This window comes from Bacillus rossius, chromosome 11, assembly GCF_032445375.1.
Source record: "Bacillus rossius redtenbacheri isolate Brsri chromosome 11, Brsri_v3, whole genome shotgun sequence".
NCBI classification, from domain to species: domain Eukaryota; kingdom Metazoa; phylum Arthropoda; class Insecta; order Phasmatodea; family Bacillidae; genus Bacillus; species Bacillus rossius.
Genome location: NC_086338.1, coordinates 5,960,917 through 5,983,079, shown reverse-complemented (window position 1 = coordinate 5,983,079; position 22,163 = coordinate 5,960,917). Strand labels below are relative to the sequence as shown.

General features: G+C 42.8%; 2 protein-coding genes across 6 annotated transcripts in view; both read left to right on the top strand.

The window, feature by feature from the left end:
• Window positions 1-22,163, top strand: part of LOC134536607 (oocyte zinc finger protein XlCOF6-like) — a 230,691-nt gene that overhangs the window by 166,158 nt on the left and 42,370 nt on the right. The gene's annotated exons all lie outside the window — the stretch shown is intronic.
• Window positions 168-8,574, top strand: LOC134536601 (uncharacterized). The gene is made up of 2 exons (XM_063376377.1): window positions 168-4,469; window positions 4,609-8,574. The coding sequence occupies exons 1-2, from the start codon at window positions 4,142-4,144 to the stop codon at window positions 6,030-6,032; spliced, it is 1,752 nt and encodes a 583-aa protein (XP_063232447.1). The 5' UTR covers window positions 168-4,141; the 3' UTR covers window positions 6,033-8,574.

The following is a 22,163-nucleotide window of genomic DNA, read 5'->3' as shown; positions in this document are numbered from 1 at the left end:
GTCTATACTTACTATAAAAATCTACATTTTTAAGTAGGTATCAAAAAAGTTGTAAATACTGAACTATTTGGTTGATTTCAGTATCAATTTTTTTCCAGTACTTTAAGATGTGTAAAATCATTTGGAAAAATTAAATACTGTTAAAAAAAATTTGTTTACATAAGAATTTTGTTTTAAATTTTGAAAAATATAGGGAAAAAGCAGCGAGACTAATGGACAATTTCATAGCTTGTTGTACATACAAGCTATTGATTGGTACCGATACGGTATCGCTAGCTCTATCGAGAAAAATAATGTTACATTTTAAACCTGCACATACACTTCATGCTTTTTCCCTATTTTTTTTCAATTAAAAATAAATTGTGTAAATAATAGTTATTTTTTTTTTATTTTAGACTTCTTAAGGCCCGTCTACAATAGCAATGTCCTAAACTGTGTTCGAAGGACACTCGTCGGTGATTGGTCCACGTGACCCTCTGACATCATGCGTGAAGTGGGCGAAGGTCCGAACCTACCTGGTCCGAAGACATTCGTCAATTTGAACTTTTTGTCCCAACCTGTGTACTTCGGACACAGAAAAAGAACAGAACATTCGCGAGATTTGAATTTCCGGTTCCCGTTTGAAAACGTGGTGTTTGTTTTTGTTATTGAAGGAAATTGAAGGTGTTTTAATTCAAGACGAGCAAGACGACATTTAAATTAGTGCTGTTCGATTGCTGTGATATGACGTACCTCCTCTTTATTTAAACAAAAACCCGGGTCACAGCCCTGTCCGCGGCACAATATTCCAGCCATGGCCCTGGTAGTGCCACCACTCGTCACCAGATGGCAGTTGTAAATATAAAGAGACAATGTATTATAGCTATGTTATATATGTTATTATTGTATATATTTATGAAGATTATTAAGTGTGTATTGTAAGTATGTTTTGTAGACTTGTAAATAATATTGTAAATGCAAAAGATCCAAAGGGATAGGAAGATGTCGAGCGACGCCCACCCCGTCTCCACATCTTCACCAGAGACGAGGCCGCGACAGATATGAGTTCATTTTTTAGCATTTACATTTGCCACTTTGCCTTACTGAATAAATATATAAAATTGAACTCCACAACTTTCAAAAGTTCAATCTCAAACTACAAAGCATCAAAACAATAAACAAAAACATTTTGTTTGGCACATTTACTGCGCTCTGGTAGCAACTTTATAAATCAATACATTCGGACATTGGACATCGCAATTATGGACAGGGCAGTTTTCAGTGAGACAATGTGACGTCACTCACATTCGGATAAGGACACGGACCACGCACAGGTTCGGACTATTGTAGACGGGCCTTTAAAATACTGGGAGGGAAATTATAAGAATACCAACCAAAATGGTTTAGCATTTACAACATTTATTTATACTCAAAAATGTAAGTTTTATAAGTATCGAAAATTTTAAAAAAAGGTTTCTTGAAAACTAAATGTCGTATCGCAATGGTTTTTGGATAGATAGATCTCTCATGATCTGTACTATTTACCATATATTCATGAAATGATAACCAAAAACATAAAAAACAAGTAATTTTATTTTAAGTAAGCCTGTGTCTTAAGGCTGCTGTCTGCCCGGGCACACACACGGTGCTCAAGATATCCGAGTGGGGTCTGTTTACGAAAAGCATTTAAGTGTTCGCTGAATGCCGAAAGGTACTTTTGAATTCGGATTAAGTTTTTAAACTGTGTTTTTAGTAGAGTGAAAATAGCTAAAAGGAGTGTTTTCGGAGTAATTTTTAGGCATAAAACAACCGATACTGAATCTTGAAACCACTTAAGGGCAGTGCAGTACACCTTTATCTTCATTTTTCCGCTATATAATGTTACGGTCACCGCTCAACTATCACAGCTATCTTGTGGATATTGTGGTCAGGAACCTGTAGTAGGTATGGTTTTTGGCTACATACTATAATTAATTTAAATCATTTTGGCATGTTTTTCCTGATATTTAAAAACATCGGTTAAAACATCGATGTATCGGTTTTCTGAACGATGTTTTTTGACATTGATGCTTTTTCGTTTGAACATCGATGTTCGTGATATCGATGTTTTTAAGAGCGATGTTGCATCCCTAACTGTTGCGCCGGGCATCAACTGTACACTGTACAGTACCTTTTGTCTATGCCAGCGTACACACGGCGTCTGCTAACATAATTGTAAGTAAATACTTGCTGACACATAAAACTGTATTGGGAATTAATGATGAAACGCTATAATGCTATATATCAACAATTGTTATAAAAAAGGCAGTGTAAAAATACTTACAAATGGTACGTAACCAAGGGACTATTTCTTGCGCACGAATAATGTGCGCGGTGGCCGGCAGCCAATGAAAATGTTTGTTTACAAGAGGCTTTGTTTATTCCAAAACTCAGGTAAGAGTGAACGGAGAATAGCAAATAATCTAAAAATGGCAACTAATCAATTGTACTTAAAAATGTTGCTTCCCCAGTCACTAGTTTTTTACACACCGCACACCTCGCTGGGTCGCACCTCTGGCGCAACTCTCACCGCAGCACCCCTCGTGGACCTCCGTCGCAGGACTCCGTCGCTGCACTCCGCCGCCGCCGACGCACTTGCCTTCGCCGAGGATCCGCTCGATGCTTTGCTTGGGACCCGCGACACTATCGCCCGGAACTGAACTCTCTGCCCGGGAGAACTCCCGACTGAACTCAACTGACTCTCTAGGCCGACGTCCTCGTCTTATATATCACATATGCCATTTCTAGAATTCACGAGCGCAGCTGGGGCCTGTCGCGTCATTTCGCACCGACCCGACGGCAGAAATCTCTCGAATCACGTTTCGGCGGCTCGCGTAACTCCGCAGCTGTCAGGTTTCAGATGTCAAACTATCAGCGCCACGCGGGGAGCGTCGGGAAGGAGGGGGGAAGCTGCGACCCAGGTGCGCGCAGCACGTCTCATGTTGCAGTGGCCACCTGTCAGCCAGCTAGCGCTGCACCAGCGTCCCGCAGCCCTGCTGACGTTCGTAACATTGCCCCCTCCTTAAACATGTTCGTCCCGAACAGTTAACGCATCCCTTCCAGCATATTCCCTCAAGCGGTCCAAATGTACCACTATCATACGACCCCTCTTTCCTCTGGATCCTGTAAACCACATCATTTAGGCCCTTTAAGACCTCATAGCGGCCTTCCCATGATGCTTAAAGTTTAGGGAACCTTCCCTTTCTTCGTTGCGGGTTATACAACCACACTAAATCATCCTTCTTGCATCAGGATGAATTGGCTTTCAGGTTATACCTAGTCTTCATTCGATTCGTCGCTGATCAAAGATTCCTGCGGGTCTCCACGTGTACAAGTGACATTCGCTCCTCTAGATAATTTACATATTCAGTGGTGCTGGTTAGCTCCTTGCGCGGACGACCGAACTTGACATCACAGGGCAGCCTCAACTCCTGTACAAACACAATACTCGCAGGGGTCTGCCCAGTGGAGTCATGAATGGAAGATCTATAAGTAGGGCCCGGAAATTTTCGCGAACCGCGAAATAACGCGAAATACCGCGAAATGCCACCAAAATTACATTATATGCGAAATTCCACAATAAACCCATCTATTCGCGAAATAACCGCTAAATCATTTAAATTCACTGGTTTACATAAGCGTTCACCCTAATTTACGTATTTTGCTTTCACCCGAAACTCGCGTTACACTTATTTACAGCAATATTATATGCTCTTTATTCATAAAATCTACATTTCATAACCCCATGTGAATTAATATTGTTCTGTTTTCTATTCCACGTAACGTAACCTACGAACGAAAACCAAAACAAACACATCGACGCCTGCTAGATGCGAGTGCGAGCGTAGGCGATAAGCGCCCGAGTTCGAGATAATCGATTTAAGTGTCGATACATTCATGGCAACTGTTTTTTCTGTGCGTAAAAGTGTAGCCGGTGCAGTCTATTAACGATTCTATCCGTTTACCGCGTCAGTGGCCACGCGCATTGTGTTCATGTGTTTACTAAAGGGATGTTCACAATAAAATTATCTCGTGATTGATGAAATACGTGTTTGTTAATACTGAGTGTTGAAAATGCCGAAAGTTGTAAGTGTTTTTGATCGCGCACGTGAATTTGAGAGCGATGGATTTTACGTTTTTTGACAAAGTGAACAAAACATTGATGTGTAAATTTTGTAATGTTAAAATAGAGTGGGCTCGCAAAGACACGTGTGTCAAGCATTGCCGCGATGGTACAGTGCACAGACAGAAAAAAGCAGCAGCTGAATCACAAGCCTGCACAAGCAAAAGGCAAATTTCTGTTGGTGACAGCTTTCAGGTGGCAAAAAAGACGAAAGTTGACAAAGAAATTTTTGCCTCATCTTTGACAAAAGCTTTCATGGAAGCGAACATACCATTGGAGAAACTCGGCGATCCTGCAATAAAAAACTTTGTGGAAACTTTTGTTCCTGGTAAGGATGAATATTTGTTTATTATAAATTATTTGTTACGTTCCAAGACCCCATCTAATCTGTTAAAACTTGTTAAAGTTAAAATTGTTTTAAATTTTTTTCCATGTTTATACTGCTAGAGGGCACCATTTGCTTACAGGTGGAGGGCAGTTACCATGTGTAAAAACATTGCGTGAGACGTATGTGCCCAAGATCCAAGAAGCGGCTGAGGAGCAGTGGATTAAATCAATTGAGGGACAAGATATTGTTATTTTGTGTGATGAAACCACTGACAAAAAGGGACAGTGTGTTTTTGTGGTGCTTTTCAAAACATTACAAGCTTCAGACTCACAAATTCTTCTTGTTGCCGGGGTCAAAATTTTAGAGAATTCTAATGCTAGTGAGTGCTCGCGGGCAATATTAGAAGTACTGACAAAATTTAAGGTTGACCATACAAGGGTTGTTGCGGTTGTGTGTGACAGTGCACGCTACATGACAAAGTGTGTGCATTCTTTACAAGTTGTTCTTTCGTCTGAGGGTAGGGACGTCCTTCATGTTCAGTGTTGGAGTCATAAACTGAATCTCATTCAAAATATTTGGCCCCAATCTCTGCCGGAGCTTAACAATTTTGTTAGCAAAACGAAAACAGCATTTATGAACACGCGCAAAAGGAAACACAAGTACTTGTGTTTTCTCAAGCAGCGCTATCCAGAACAAGAAAAGCCTCATGTTCTGTTTCCATCACCAGTCCTTACAAGATGGGGTTCATGGTTTGAGTCGGTGGGTTATGTTAACACATACCTTGACGACTTGGTAACATACCTGAAGTCACTGGAGCTCGAGTCGTCAGAAGCTCTGATGTATTTTCAAACCTTGTCAGTGGAAGAGATTGTAATCATTCAATGTCAGGCTGAATTTCTCGTCGAACATGGGTGTGCTTTGGTTGAGCTGACAAAGCAGCTGGAGGGTTCAAGCTACCCCATGTCCCACTTGATCAGTGGAAAACTCTCAGACTTGTTGAAAAGTTTGCAGCTGGTGAATGATTTTAATTTTGGCTCAAAAACAAATGAGAGTCTAAAGTTGTTGGCAGCTGTTAAACAAGGTTTGGTTAAATCCCAGTTCCAGTCCTGTGGGTTGAGGTGTCACACAAAGTTGATGAAGTTGATTAATGAAGATCCTTCCAAAAATATCTTCCAAAACTTGGGGCAACTGTTTAATCCACGGGAAATAATGTTGAATGATGTTTGCAATGATATGGTCAGGGCAGGAAAATCATTGCCATTTGTTTCAACTGTTTCAGGAAAAGAATTTTTGGAAGGATACTCAGCCTTAAAGGAAATAGTAGTTGAGAAAGTGAAAAAGAGTGAAGGAAGTGTGGATATCATTTCAATTCTGTTGGCCTTGAAACTGGACCATTCAGCTTTTGCATGCAATGCTCTGAAAGCCATTTGGATACCAGTATCAAATGTTGACTCTGAAAGGACATTTTCAGCATATTCCGATGTGTTTTCAGACAAAAGGCGAAGTTTGAAACCTCAAAACGTTGAGCTTATGGTCTCATTGTACTTTGGAAGTAAAACATAACATGTTGGAGAAACTCGGACTAAGTTATACTTACAGTGCTGAATTGTTATTAGCATAAATTTTGCTTCTTGTCTTACATATTGAATAATTTTTGTAATTTTTAACTATTGAAACTGTTGATTTGTAATTTGTATTGTTTTGTGGAAAGCTGGAAAAAAATGTAGGCCTGTCCGATTATATTTGCATTCTATATGACATAATTTTTGTAAGTACAGCGTGTATTTTTTTTTAATTCACACTTCCGAAGTGCAGTTTTTATGACGAAATATAAAAATTTTTATGACGAAATCAAGAAATTTTTATGGCGAAATCTGCTTATTTTATTTACCGTTAAAGTAGGGCTCTATCTATAAGCCATTAGGAACAACTGGATGTGTTGATCCCAATCCTGTTGATGCTCGGCCACAACTTTGGCGAGGTGTTCCTCCAGAGATCTGTTGAACCTCTCCACCATGCCATCGGACTGAGGATGTAGGGCTGTAGTCTTGGTTTTATTTATTCCTAGTAACCGACGTACCTCCTGAAATATTTTTGACTCAAAATTGGGGACTTGTGATGAGTGGAGCTCCATTGGTACCCCAAATCTGCAAATGAAGTTGTTGGTTATTGCTAGAGTCCCGTAAAAATGGTTTTATTTTTCCTTAAATTTCGTTTTGAAAAAATCAAATTTCGGTTTTATTTCGCTGTTTTGGTTTTTCATGTTTACTTTAACTTTTGAGAATGGTTTTATGACCTACAAGTTTTGCTTGGCTAAATAATAGTGGCACGGCGTATACTCGTATACTGCACTCTAAAGTCAACACTATTGGCAAATAAAAATTGTAGGCTTGAAACAGCTCGGCACGGCCCGGTGCCGCCTAGCGCGCTGCCTCGGCACGGCCCGGTGTCGCCTAGCGCGCTGCCTCGGCACGGCCCGGTGTCGCCTAGCGCGCTGCCTCGGCAGGGCATGTCTCAACTTAGTATTCTTTTAATATTTCTTGCTGCTGTTCTTTGTCCCGTTGACGCCGTATTCACTTGCTCTGCGGTCGTATTGCATTTGCTGAGAAGTGTAGTTACGGCAGTTAAAGGTCACTGATTTTGCTTATCAATCGGCGTAGTGCCATGTGTTCATGTTTACGAGTAGTAGAGGTGTAAAAGTAACGAAAAAAAGTGTACCCGTATGTATTCGTTACTATAACAATTAGTACTCGTTACTATCGTGTCGCTACGTTACTCGTTACTTCTGATACCGCATAACATGCAATGTTATGTTGCAGCAACGAATCGAGTCGTATTGCGTACGCGTACAGTATGACGTCACGTAAATAATAATAAATAGAATATAAACAATTAACAATATTTGATAATTAACAGTTTTTGTTAACCAAGAAACAATTAAATCTCATTAGAGCGGTTTTATTATATTATCTCTTTTAAGATAAAAACAACAAAAAACGCGAAAATACGCGATAATAAATAACAAAAACATACATATTTCTAATTTGTAAAAAATACTTTCTTATAAACAGTAAAAAACTTGGACGACAAATTTCCATATTATACTTAATAAACAAACATCGTTCTTTGTAACGTAAATTCATCGAATATGCGCGCGCATGCGTAAAACATACGAAAAATGTGAGTAACGAAATCCAGCCGTGTGTAACGTTTCGTTACTCGATACTAGATGGCGCACCCGTTACTCAGTCAGTACCGAATACATACGGTTTGCTACACCTACAGCTCTAACGAGTAGGTTGCCAAGCCAGTCAAACGTAGTTGAAAGCATGAGGTTGTTAACTGTTCAACATGAAAGGAAGAATTAAAATTTTATATTTCTCTACAAGATTAATGTGTAAATACAGCGGGTTGAAAATCATGGCAGCTATATTGTGTTGAAAACATCGCCGGTATTTTTTATTAACTTTGTGTTGATGCTCAGGTACATTTTTCTCTTTTTAATTAGTTTATGATTGCAATTACTGCTTTCGTTTCAAATTGTAATGATTACGTGACGGGAATACTGTAAATCATTATTTACTTTCATTTCTACAAAGCGGCCATGTTGAAACTTAGAAAAATGGCGATGTGCCGTCAACGTCGTGTTTACTTGTTTTTCGCGATGTCTTGCATGGGTGGTCTAATTCATTATTATCAGTTTTATTTCTCGATGCTGTGCGATTTCGGTGTTTTGTCGCGAATTAAGGTAAATTGCGGTGTTATTTCGCGATATCGCGATTCGCGAAATTTCCGTGTCTCTAGTTATTGCATCTGCAACAGTGGAGGCTTTTTGATTAGGGAGTGCATAAGCCTCTGGCAACTTGCTGAAGTAATCCATTGCTACCAGAATATACCGGTTACCATCTTTAGTCTTGGGAAATGGTCCAGCAATGTTGATGGCTATACTCTGAAAGGGGGCCCCTACATTGTATGCCCTCATTTTCCCAATGTTGTGGCCCCTTTTTAGCCGAGCATGCTTCGCATTGTCTACACCAAGCCTCCACATCCTAGCGACACCTCAACCAATAGAAGCGTTGACGGGTCTTGGCTAGAGTTTTGTTTACCCCTAGATGACCACCAGAGGTACCATCATGAATTTCCTTCAACACCTCTGCCACTAGACTCTTAGGAAGGAGTAGTTGCATGGTAACTACTTTTCCATTCGCACTACCATGCCATCATTAGTAGCCCATCCACAATTCTCAAGGAATCCCACTATGCCCAGTAAGCTTTCACCGCCCTTCGGTCACTGGAGATTTCATGCCATTTTGGAAGTCCAGCACCACTCTCTATGATAGGTGCCAGGTCAGGATCTTGCCGCTGCGCTGCCTTCAAGCTGGCACTATCCCATTTTTCTTCCCAGTTAGTTATCTTGTTCGCCGAATATCTTCGATCCCCTCATTTTTCTCTGCCCTGTTGCAATGGTTGCAGTCTACCTTGCAAGGCCTTCGGGAGAGGGCATGGACATTGCTGTGAATTCGGCCTTTCCTGTGTTCTCTCCGACAATCATATTGCTGTATCTGTTCAATCCACCTAGCAAGTTGTCCCTCTGGATTCTTGAACTGTAGTAGCCACTTAAGTGCGGCATGGTCAGTGCGTAAAAGAAATTTTCTCTCATATAAATATTTGTGGAAATGTTGCAAAGACTTTACTACAGCCAAGAGTTCTCGTCTTGTGACACAATAGTTGCGTTCAGGCTTAGACAAAACTTTGCTGTAGTATGCTATTACTCATTCATTTCCACCCTGAACCTGGGACAGGACAGCGCCCAAACCATCTCCGCTTGCATCTGTGTCGAGGATGTACTCTCCATGTAGATGGGGGTAGGCAAGTATGGGGCTAGAACAACTGGGGAAACACAAGGACTTGCTGATTGATGGTTCTATTACACCACCTTCCATCATACCTGCTATCAACTTCTCAGTTTCTTCCTGTTTGGCTAGAGGCAGCCGTCGTGGTGCCTGTCGGATCGGCTCTGCATCACCTGTGTTGATGCGATGATAGACCAGGCTTGTTCTCCCAAGGTCAGTATCCCCTGAGGAAAATACATCCTGTTTGTTTACCAGAAAAGCTGCTACTTCTTCTATTTCCCCATCTGTCAGATTATTTTGGCATCGCCTTAGTAGTTGCTCTAGATTCGGGTTCAGTGTTCGCACATCATGTCTAGCAGGTGAGGAAGACTCGCATTGGCCTACCCAAGTAACTGGTTCGCAGCTAGCTATTGGGTCCCCTGGTTTAAGGACCCTTGTTCGAGAGTCGAGGTTGGCCACCCTGACTGGTACAACCTCGTCGCATCTGGCAATGCTTCGAGCGACCAGGAGTGTCTTCAATCCTAACTTCGTATCTGGCTCTATCAGGTAGCTCATGTTGCCCCTAGAGTCTCCTGTAATCATAGCTGCTATTATCTTCTCATGATTTGCTGGAATTGAAACAGTTTCGCTAACTACCACTTGCATTACAGGAACTTCTAATTGTTTGGGAGTAAACAAAGCCACCTTTTCATATTTAATACGCAGTACCTGTCCTTCCATGTCAACAACGAATCCGTATGGATTCATGATGTCTATTCCTAAAATTATCTCATCAGTGATATCAGCAACAAGAAAGGACTGTGATAATGTCCAAGTTCCAATCCTTAACTCCAGATCCAACTGTCCATGCACAGGTGAGGTGTTGCCTGTTGCTGTTTTGAGTCTGTATGGAATTAGTGTTCTCTTCAGTTTTTCTCTATTTACAATATCTGTGCGAATAATAGATGCCGATGCTCCTGTGTCAACAGTAAGTAAACGCTGTCTGCCATTGATTCATCCATTGAGCAACAAACTGTCATGGCCTCTACTGAATATGGATACATAGGGGTAGTCAAATTTCGTTAATAACGAAATCGCGAAAATTTAAAAAAAATCACTTGCACATGATGTGTAATACAAATAACCTTACTTGGTAGTGATAATATGTTAATATACTGCATTTCGTTTTAACAAAATTTGCTGTGATGCACGAAATCCGTAGTTTTTCACGAAAAATGACGAAATCGCGCTATTTGCCCGAAATTAACCTTTTTTTATTGCGAAAAATCACGTTGAATCATTCTGAAACATGCACAAAACGTTTATTAGTCCAAGAGGTTATATGTGAGACGCCATCTTTGCTTGTGTTTTTCTCTAGCACCCATAGAGTAGAGAGTGGCAATAAACATCATCACTTTAGCTACTGGTGTACAAATCACTGATGGCGTTGGTAGTTACGAGTGTCAAAATGTTCTATGATTTTATTTTCACGATTGCGTGTCTGTCGAGTTTAAGTTGTTTATTTCTGAGTGGATGCAATATGTAGAGATATCGCCGTTCTTATTTTGCAATACAAGACCTGTGCAATCATTCGACTGTTACTATTTTTTTATTTTGCAGTGTGTTCGTGAATGCCTAATTAATTAAATGTTTGATTAGGTCAGGTCAGCTACATTATAAATACTTTCAAACTAAGCGGACATTAAAAATAATGTGAATTAATTTTAATGGTTGTTTAGTTTTAAAGTATTTATAATGTAACTGACCTGACCAAACAAACCGGAACAAAGTATGAACAGTAGGAACTCACGTAATTTTTATTTTACTTATTACTTGCGCAACAATATCCAAATAACAAATAAAACATTAAAATTTGAAACGTTAAAAATTCACCAAGTTTAGAGGCGGGTACAATTCCTTTGCCATTAGTAGAAAATGATGTAGTCGTTCACCTACGTTGCAAAAAAAAAATTCATACTCGTAAACAAGAAACAATGGTGAATGTCGCATGAATGCAAGTATTGTGATGAAAATTTTAAAAATTTAATATCTTCTGAAGTATTTGGAATTTCTTATCTCCGCCTGGTTTAATGAAAAGAGGAAGTTAAAGAGCATATAATAAAAGTATTTTCGGATATTTAACTTTTTTTTTTTTCGAAAATACCGCTAAACTACATAATTACCTCCCTTTACGCTGTGTCCCGTTACGCTCATTGTACGCTTGCGCCGCATCTATCTCTCTTCCTCTCGATTGAAACAACCATCGATTTGACTTTTTCGAGGCACATAACTTGAAACACTCCAGTTCGTTTCCTACTTTTCCTATCATCGTCCTATCCTTAACAGAATAACACAGATTGGAAGAAGTTAAATAGCAAACATGTATAAAAGTTATAGTTAAAATAATCTGTTTGTTAAAGTAATAAACATATTTGAATAAATGAGTGCAAATAAAAGTCAATTTATCATTAAAATTGTAGATTTAATTTCACTCCTTCTTTGTATCCATACAAATAGTGATAATTCAATAAAAATGATTCAATTTTATTCATAAAAGTATGCAATCATTTCATCAATGTTTTGTTATGACGTCATGTTAAACTATAGTCCGTAAACCGACCTTACAGACAACCAATTTTTTTCTATGTAATCTTGAGAATTTTAATTACAAATACAGCCTACTAAATTTTAGATATTCATGTTGTACTTAAAACATTGTTTTTGATAAATTTTGACCAAATAAATCAATAATTACATCAAATATATATGTATATGAAATTATTATAACTAAATATTTATTTTTTCTAACTAAACAAATTTTTTTCACCAAATTTTGCACCGAAATAACTCTTTTTATTCACCAAAATGGGTCTTTTTTATTTACCATTTTTCATTGGCCATACGGATACAGGAAAAACCCTAGGGGCTACCATATCTGTAGAGTTGGCATCTGCCCCCTCATACCAGCTATTGCTCGTTTCCCTGTTGGTCTTCTTGTATTTCTTCCTGTTCTGTTGTCTTTCTGCGTGTTGGACAGTCTCACTTGATGTGTCTTAGTTCATTGCAGATGAAGCACCGCGGGCGTCTTCCTACTCTTTTGATCTGGTTATCTGAATTATCATTCAGCAGCTTCTTCAATGTCCTTAGAATATCTCCTTCATTAGTGGTGTTTCTAGCATTTGCTGCATTGTAGGGCTCCAATCCAGCTCTCCTTGTCCTGATGCTTGTGTTTCTTGAGGCACTGCGTGCTGCCACGATTTCCAGGGCATGAACCAAGGCCTTGCAGCTCTTCTTGTGCCGGGCCAAAAAAAGAGTTGGCTGAACCTCCGCATCTCTGAGCCCGTCTATAAAAGCACCAGTGGCTAGCTGCTGGCGGATCTCTGCTGGTGCTTCTAGGTAGGCGAGGTGCACGAGTCGCTCGATGTCGGCTTCGAACTCTTGGAGGGTTTCCGAAGATCTCTGTGGACGTGTCTTCAGGGCTGTTTTATACACCTCGCCCATGTGTCGATCGCCATACGTCAGCTCAAGGGCCTCTACTAATACCCCATATTCTTCCTGGTCTGTAACTGGTATGGTCTGCAGCAGCTCTAGTGGAGATCCTCGCAGGGCCAAGACGAGTGCCGTAGCCTTTTCTTCATCGTCCCACCCATTTACTTCAGCAGCTGCCTCAAACTGTCACCTGTAGACAGTCCATGACGACTGGTCATCATAAGTGGGTGGCTTGAATTTCGGGAGGCCATTTGCACCTTCCACCTTCATGTGTTCAGAATAAGTACTCCGTTTCGTAGCAGATGTAGCATCCTTCAGCATCCGACGCCATTCTTCGGTTACCGCTGATATTCGCTGTTCTGTGGTGTGCTCGAGTTGGGCCAGCTGTTGTGCTACTAGTTCTTCATGTTCTGCTACATGTTGCTCTAAACACTGTTCTTTGCCTTCCAACTGGTTGCTGGTTTCATCAATGTTCTTTTTCATTTCTTCTTGGTTTTTCTTGATGTCCTCTATCTCTTTTTTCATAGCATTCTTCATCTCCTCTTGGCAGTTATCAGTTTTATTCTTCATTTCTTCCTGGCCACTCTTCATTTCATTCTTCATTTCCTCCTGGCCACTCTTCATCTCGTCCAGCCTATTTTCCATTTTCTCCTGGCTACTCTTTAGTTCGGCCAAGAAGGCCAGGATATTCTTAAGCACGTCGGCAGCCATCTTCCTTGTCCACATTCACTACAAGACTAACACTAATGTCTTATAATGACACTGTAATTTCCCCTATGTGCTAACCTAAACCCCTACTAAACACTAACACTAATTTTAAAACTACTAGACTCAAAACTAACTATGGTTCCTAACACTAATTTTAAAACCAAAATTCTAAACTCTAATTTATTAATTTTTTTAGTCACTATTAACTATTTGCAAATAATTTAATTAGGGCTATCCCACTTCTGACACCAAAATGTTAAGAATCGCGGGTTCGTAAAGGATAGCCCAAATAAAGATTTTATTACACACACAGTTTTATTTATTGCCGCTATTTACATTACTAGTAAATAATCTAAAAATGGCAATTAATCAATTGCACTTAATAATGTTGCTTCCCAGTCACTAATTTTTACACACCGCACACCTCGCTGGGCCGTACCTCTGGCGCAACTCTCGCCGCACCTTCCTCAAGGACCTTAGTCGCAGGACTCCGTCGCCGCACTCCGCCGCTGACGCCGCCGTCGTCGCACTTGCCTTCGCAGATGATCTGCTTGACGCCTCGCTCGGAACTTCACTCAGTGCTCCGCTGTGCCCACGACACTATCACCCGGAACTGAACTCTCTGCCCTAGAATCTTCTTCCAGGGACTTTGCAACGTGGTGTGAACGAAGAATATTACAAAACGCCAAACAATTCACACCAAGTTATACAATGCGCTCATATGAGTAAAGGAGCATATAAATTCACCCTTTCTATTAAGGGTACCTAGCAGAGCGTGTCTTGTAAAAACAATATTTCTGATTACTATAAATTTTAAGAACAAGAATAATACGTTTGATCGAATTGAGTTCTTTTAATAATTTTTTTTTCTATGAACGTTCACACATTAAATACAAAATACATGCCGGTCCACAAGGACCCGAAAAGAGGACAATAATTAAGATCAGATAATTTCTTCACCAACATGTGCTCCAATAAGGCAGCAGCCAAAGTTCATTTAGTATGTAACAAACTATGTGCATATGAAGAACCCATACATGATACAGGACAGAAATTTAAGTTTACTTTAGAAATTGTACGAGCATTTAACAAAATATTACATAGAGCACCAACGTGCTCCACGCGGAGCTACAACAAGCAAGTTACAAAAGAAAATATGTAAAAATTTAATATTTAAAGAATTGTAACATGTAGACTAGTATCAGGGCCGGCATGGCCGTTTACAGGTTCCTACGAACCACGAGCTCTCCATACGTAACAAGTGCACGGCCCGAGGGAGCACTTACCCTAGACGTGGCGAGAAACAGACAGGAAAGACAACAGCAAAGCAAAGTCACTCAGGCAGGCAACTCGTGACACCGGCACTTATGGTGCTTAAAAAATAAGGTACAACGACATCAGGAGACAATAGGCGTGAACGGACGGCAATGCAAACCGCGAATAGGTGAACCATCGAGGTCCCAGCAGCCATACTAAGACAAACGCTGGGATCCTCGGAGCAAACTGTAACTACTTTACCACACGGCCATCTCGTGCGAGCAAACAAAAAATCAAACCACAGCAGTTTCTCCCTCGGCACCGTCACTGCCTAACAAACTAACTGATAACATGCTTATCACAGCTCAAAGTATGCTAAGCTGAGGCCGAGGCACAGCTGACGGCTGCTTATAAAGCCTTGCATAGAGCGCGCTGCGGTCGGAGCATCGGTGGGGAAGATGAAAAAAGAAGGAGGGGGGAAACAAACTCACAAGGAAAAGAGGAGAGTGGAGAGAGGGGTGGGAAGGCTGTGACGTAGCGACATACGAGGCGGCGGGCCGCTTCAACACCCACCCCTAAAAGGGCCCCTGCCCGGAGAGAAAGCATACAGAGGTGGTATCTTGATTTGCGAAACGATTATTGAAGATGAAGATCGATGTATCTTGATGCTCGGCGAGGGTCTCCCAGTGAAACGAAGTACGTTGTTGACGGCGAGACTCTGCGGCAGTTGCAAGAAAATCAGAGCCCCTGTTGGGGCAACGATCGGCTGGACGCTGATGTTGCGCGGGAGTCAGAAACACAAGGGGCACCAGTCGCCAAACTACAGTCATTCACTATAACAAAGAACAGTTTTCAGACAAGCCGGACGAGTGCACCTCCGAGACCATGGGGTGAGACGGGAGGGGTACACAGTCAGCAGAGAGTCCCCAGTAGAAGGGGCAAGGGGCTAGCTTCTCAACCGCAGGAACTCCAGCGGGTGTCGCCATTCCACACGGCCCTGACAGCGGAGAAGACACCACACGCGCGGAGACTGCCAAATTCAGCAGCTAGGCAGCGGGCACGGAGATCCGGAGGCACTGCAGAGCGCCGTCACGTAGCTCACGTGGTAAGTGTCCAGAAGCGAGCTGCCACTCACGCGAACTGGTAGATGCCCTCCTCACATCTTGTAAACTCGATTCCACAGAGCGTCTCTTCCAGGATGACATCAATCCTAGGAGACGGCTCCGGCGGAAGATTAGAGAAACAGGTGCGACGAAGTTAGCGTAACTCACAGTACTGGCAGGCGGAAGCGGGCTCTCTCTCTCGGACGGGTCGCACAGAGGGGCGGATGCGACAGAGACGGCGCGGAGACGTCTCTCCACGCGGCGCTGAAGATGCGGCGAGCGGTGCGTAGACGATGCGGTGAAGACAGTCGCGCACAGCGAAGGGAGGGGTCGGGATGGAAAGCGCCACTGTAGACAATAAGACAGCAGGCAGCATACCACAAGAACAAGAATAAACACACCCACACGAGAATTAATATAGGCCTCAAAAAAAACAACACAATATTAGGTTATATAGGTATGCAAATATATAAAATATGGAAATGTCAAAACTACAAGACAACGCAACAAGATCATTATAAACAGTAACTATAATAAACAACTATAACAAGAGGTTTAGCTAACATATTTTTTAAGCTGGGAAACGTGTCCCTTAACAAACTTACGTTTGTTAGCTACTAACTGCAATAGCGCCGTGTTGGGGGCGAGAAATCGGCTTATTACATAAGGCCCTTTGTATGGCGCAATATGTTTAACATTTATCCTTGCTGTCAGAGATGGCAGGGTTAAGTTTCTACACAGGACCTGGTCGCCGACCTCGAACGAGTGAGCTTTTCTATGCTTATCATAGTTAGAAGCCACATCGCGTCTCGCGTTCGTGAGATTACATTCTACTCTATCCAAATTTCGGTCCAACTCGGGACCACTAAGGCTTGAGTCCAGCGACGGTATGCCCCACTGATTCAGAAGAGGATGGCTAAGTTCCCTCCTTAGGAAAGGTACAGAAGGGGGGGACCCCGTGGCGGAATGGTGGGCGGAGTTCAAGGCCATGTTTACATACTCATTTTCCGAGTCCCACAAAGTTTGATCAGCGCGATTGTACGCCTTAAGGATACTCTTCAGTACTTTATTTACTCTCTCAGACATATTTCCCTGGGGGAATTAGGCGGTGCTGTACACAGGTTTAATCGCCCACTCAAAACAGAATTCACGATAGACATCTGATTGAAAATACCTGGCATTGTCCGACACTATGATGCAAGGTGGACCAAATACTTTGAACACCTGTTCTCTGAGAACCTTTACAATGGAAATAGATTTCATGTTTTTTAAGGGGGCCAAAATCACAAACTTAGTAAATATGTCCAAAATTACCAAAATACACACATTACCTTTCTTTGATCGTGTTAAGGGTCCAAAGATGTCTACGTGGAGAACATGCCACGGCGCCACAGGCGGATCAGCGCAATAAAACCCCATCCTAGAGTTGTGCGGGGGCTTGGAGATTTGGCAGTCGTGACAAGCACGGACAAATTCACGCACGTCCTTGCGCATCTCAGGCCAAAACAAGTGAAGAGCGATTTTGCGGAAAGTCTTCTTTATACCTAAATGTCCGCCGGCAAGCGAGGCATGAAAATAAGTGAGCACCATATTTTTAAGTTTAGCCGGGACTACCATCTTCCGGGCACGGCCGGTACTACCCACAAAAATAGATAAGTCCCTGGTTGTCCAAATATTCAACGGACTTGCCTTCACGCAAATCCTTGCGGATTTGAACACACAAGGCATCATCGCGCTGACACTCTTTGATATTAATGAAGGATTCAGGAAAAACCTTCAGAACGGCAACTAACTCAGAAATAGGCGGGGTTTCAAAGTCGGGGAATTCAAATTCTTCCGGGTTGTACATCCTGGTAAGTGTGTCTGCTACAATATTTTCCGTGCCTTTCACGTGGTGGATGACGAAGCGAAACCGGGAGAGTCTGAGAATCCAACGGCTAATTTCCCAAGCTGGTGGGGATGGTTAAACAACCAGCTCAGAGCCCTATTATCGGTGTACAAATCGAACTCCTTGCAGTCTAGGTAACTTTCAAATTTCTCCAGGCCGAACAGACATGCTAAGGCCTCTTTCTCGTAAATTCCTCTGCGGCGCTCTGCCTCTAGCAAAGTTCGGCTAGCGAAAGCTATGGGACTTAATTTTCCGTCTTCGAAATGGCCTATGACAGCCCCTAGAGCTATAGACGAGACGTCAACCTGGACAGCAAAACGTTTGTCGAAATCAGGTAGAATTAAAACGGGAGGGAAGCCAGCCGTTTCTTTAGGACTGAAAAAGCCTTTTCCTGCTCGTCGCCCCAAACGAATAGCACATTCTTTTTTCGCAGGTGGTTGAGGGGGGCACAGACTGCGGCAAAGTCGGGAATGAACCTAGAATAATAACCTAGTAAGCCGAGGAAGCGTTGCACGCCCTTCAGATTTTTAGGGCGCGAGAAATCAACAACTGGGGAAATTTTGTCCGGATCCATCAACAACTGTCCATGGCCGATGACATAGCCGAGAAATTTGACAAAATCCTTGGCCAGGGTAATTTTGTTTGGATTAACAGTTAAACCTGCTGCTCTCAGGCGGCTGAATACTTCAGTCAGATGAACTAAGTGTTCGTCAAACGAGTCACTGTAGACAATGATATCGTCAACATAGTTAAAGACGAATTTAAATTTAAGGTCACTGAGTACATGGTCCAACACGTGACTCAATGCCTGGCTGCCAAAACTAACCCCCATAGGGATTCTATTGAAGTGGTAGTGGCCAAAGGGAGTAGAGAAAGCAGTGTATTTTCGGCATGCCGGGTCCAGTAAACATTGGTGGAAACTCTGGTTCAAATCTATCACTGAAAAAATATTAGCCTTGCCGAGATGCTGTAAAGCACTCTCTACTGTAGGGATCGGAAATATGTCATCTATAATCTTTTGGTTCATAGGCTTGTAATTATGTACGAGCCTTCAATCAGTACTATTTCTCTTAGCCACTAAGAAGGTAGGCGTGGAAAAATCCGAAGTTGAGGGAGAAATTACGTCAGCAGCCAAAAGATTCTGAATAATCTGGCGCATAGCCTGCATCTTAGGTGGAGATAATTTAATATATTTACTATGTACGGGTACCTCATCCTTGACGTAGAAACAGTAAGGCAAGATGTCACACTTACCCAGATTACGGGTAATGACGTCAGAAAAAGATTTCACCAGGTCATCAATCGCTCGTTCGTGCTCGCTAGACGCCGAGGCGTCACAGGCGGCGACAATAGGAGCGCGGGACTCATGCCGCAACAAAATTTTCACCAGGGGTGCAGAGCCAAAAGACAGTTCATGCCTCGAGGCATCCAATACACGAACGGGCTTTACTTAAAAAATCAAGCCCGAAAATCAAATTAGGAGAAAAATCGGGCACGACCACGAAGGGCCAGTTCCACGAAAACCCATGAATTTTAAAATGCAAAACAATAATTTTGTGTGACTTCACACAATGCCCAGTGGCGACAACAATATTTATGTCGGAATCCTCTACGAGGCGCTGCTTCAAAAAAGGGTATTTCAGAAATAGGCTAGCCAAGCAATCCTCGCTAATGGCAGAATGAGATGCGCCAGTATCAACCAGTGCCGGATAAAAATACTCCCGTATGCCTATAGACAAAAAATGTAAAAACGTGGGCGGAGAGGCTTTACGAAGCGTACGACGGAGACAACCTCTCTTACGTCCCATCAGCGGCCGTTTCCCGTTACCGGGCAGTCGGCACGATAGTGACCGGCGCGCCTGCACCGGAAACACTTCCTCTCATTGACATCCACGCGGGGGCTCACACAATCCCCGGCCACGTGACCGAACGCGCAGCAGTTAGAACATCTGCCACTCCTACGGCTCGTGTCTACGCACGGCCGGCCTTCAGGGTCATACAAGGTCAAGGGCGGCGCGCTTGGGGGCGGAGTTACATAACTCACTCGGCGATTCATGCCACTGCGCCCCGGACACCGCGACTGGGTCAAGGGCACAGATGGCGCACAAGAGGGCGCACTTACACCAGCTGCGTTATATCTCGCGTCAGTACGCGTTTGACCTGCAGCACCGACCGGGCGTGGCGCACGCAAGGGCTCAGCTAGACTAGCCGAACTGTCATTCCAAGACGAGCGAACACCAGGCTGTCTAGCGCATGGCTCGCTTACATCAGACACTCCAACGTGCGCAAACCTCACGTCGCCATGCGCCGCAACACGCGGGCGTGTCCCAGCCCGCAATGCCGGCCCTGCAGAGCGTGGCTCATGTCACAAAGGCGGATGTTTCGTTAGAAAACTCCGAGTGATATTTAGAAATAGCACCTAAACGGCTTTGCACTTCACCGCCCCAGGCTCTCAAGCTGTCAAGGGTAGTGGGCGGCGTAAGCATGGCACAATGCTGCCATACCAGAGGGGAAAAATTACCCAAGACGAGCTGTACAAATTCTGCCTCTGGCGTGTCAAGGTCAAGGGCCTCCGCGTAAACGGTGACAGACGTCACAAATTGCGCAATGGTTTCCTGCGGGCGTTGGAACCGGAAGACGAGCTCCCGTTTACACGTGTCAAACACTTTGGAAGGCAAACAGATTGCACTAAGGATTTCTTAAAATCCGGGAATTTTACTCCATAAAGACAGGCCTCAGTAAGCAAGGGCACGTAAGTGCCAGAGCACTTGCTGAGCAGTGCTTTCATAAAAGCGTCTGAGGGAACTAGATTTAATTTATATAAACGTTCGGCCTCTATTATGAAATCTAAAACATCCGTGGGGTCACTCCCACCCAAGACAGCAAGTGGTTTTAGGGCTGGAAAAAAAAGCTATAAGTTAAACGAAAAGGAAACGGACGGACTCACGTCAGTGGGAAGAGACCGTGGCTGGTCCTCAGGCGCCGCCTCAGACACTTCCCGCACGTACTTGACCAGATGGGCCCGCAATGCCATCACGGTATCGGTAGGTGAAACAGGAAGCCCATTCTCCTCGAGGTGGGCGATCAGCTTCACCGGCGAAATCATGGCGATGATACCAAGAACAAACAAAAAAACACACAATGCTCTGCTAGAGAGCAGAGTAGCGCAGAGTTGCAACGTGGAGTGATCGAAGAAAATTACAAAACGCCAAACAATTCACACCAAGTTACACAATGCGCTCATATGAGTAAAGGAGCATATAAATTCACCCTTTCTATTAAGGGTACCTAGCAGAGCGTTTCTTGTAAAAACAATATTTCTGATTACTATAAATTTTAAGAACAAGAATAATACGTTTGATCGAATTGAGTTCTATTAATAATATATTTTTTTTTCTATGAACGTTCACACATTAAATACAAAATACATGCCGGTCCACAAGGACACGAAAAGAGGACAATAATTAAGTTCAGATAATTTCTTCACCAACATATGCTCCAATAAGGCAGCAGCCAAAGTTCATTTAGTATGTAACAAACTATGTGCATATGAAGCACCCATACATGATACAGGACAGAAATTTAGGTTTACTTTAGAAATTATACGAGCATTTAACAAAATATTACATAGAGCACCAACGTGCTCCGTGCGGAGCTACAACAAGCAAGTTACAAAAGAAAATATGTAAAAATTTAATATTTAGAGAATTGTAACATCTAGACTAGTATCAGGGCCGGCATGGCCGTTTACAGGTTCCTACGAACCACGAGCTCTCCATTCGTAACAAGTGCACGGCCCGAGGGAGCACTTACCCTAGACGTGGCGAGAAACAGACAGGAAAGACAACAGCAAAGCAAAGTCACTCAGGCAGGCAACTCGTGACACCGGCACTTATGGTGCTTAAAAAATAAGGTACGACGACATCAGGAGACGATAGGCGTGAACGGACGGCAATGCTAACCGCGACATGAAAGAGTGAAAAAGAACCTGGAATAGGTGAACCATAGAGGTCCCAGCAGCCATACTAAGACAAACCTGCATGATGGCAAACAATTACCTTACTTTAAACGCTGGGATCCTCGGAGCAAACTGTAACTACTTTACCACACGGCCATCTCGTGCGAGCAAACAAAAAATCAAACCACAGCAGTCTCTCCCTCGGTGCCGTCACTGCCTAACAAACTAACTGATCACGTGCTTATCACAGCTCAAAGTATGCTAAGCCGAGGCTGAGGCACAGCCGACGGCTGCTTATAAAGCCTCGTATAGAGCGCGCTGCGGTCGGAGCATCGGTGGGGAAGCTGAAAAAAGAAGGAGGGGGGAAACAAACTCACAAGAAAAAGATTAGAGAGGAGAGGGGTGGGAAGGCTGTGACGTAGCTACATACGAGGCGGTGGGCCGCTTCAACTTGACCGT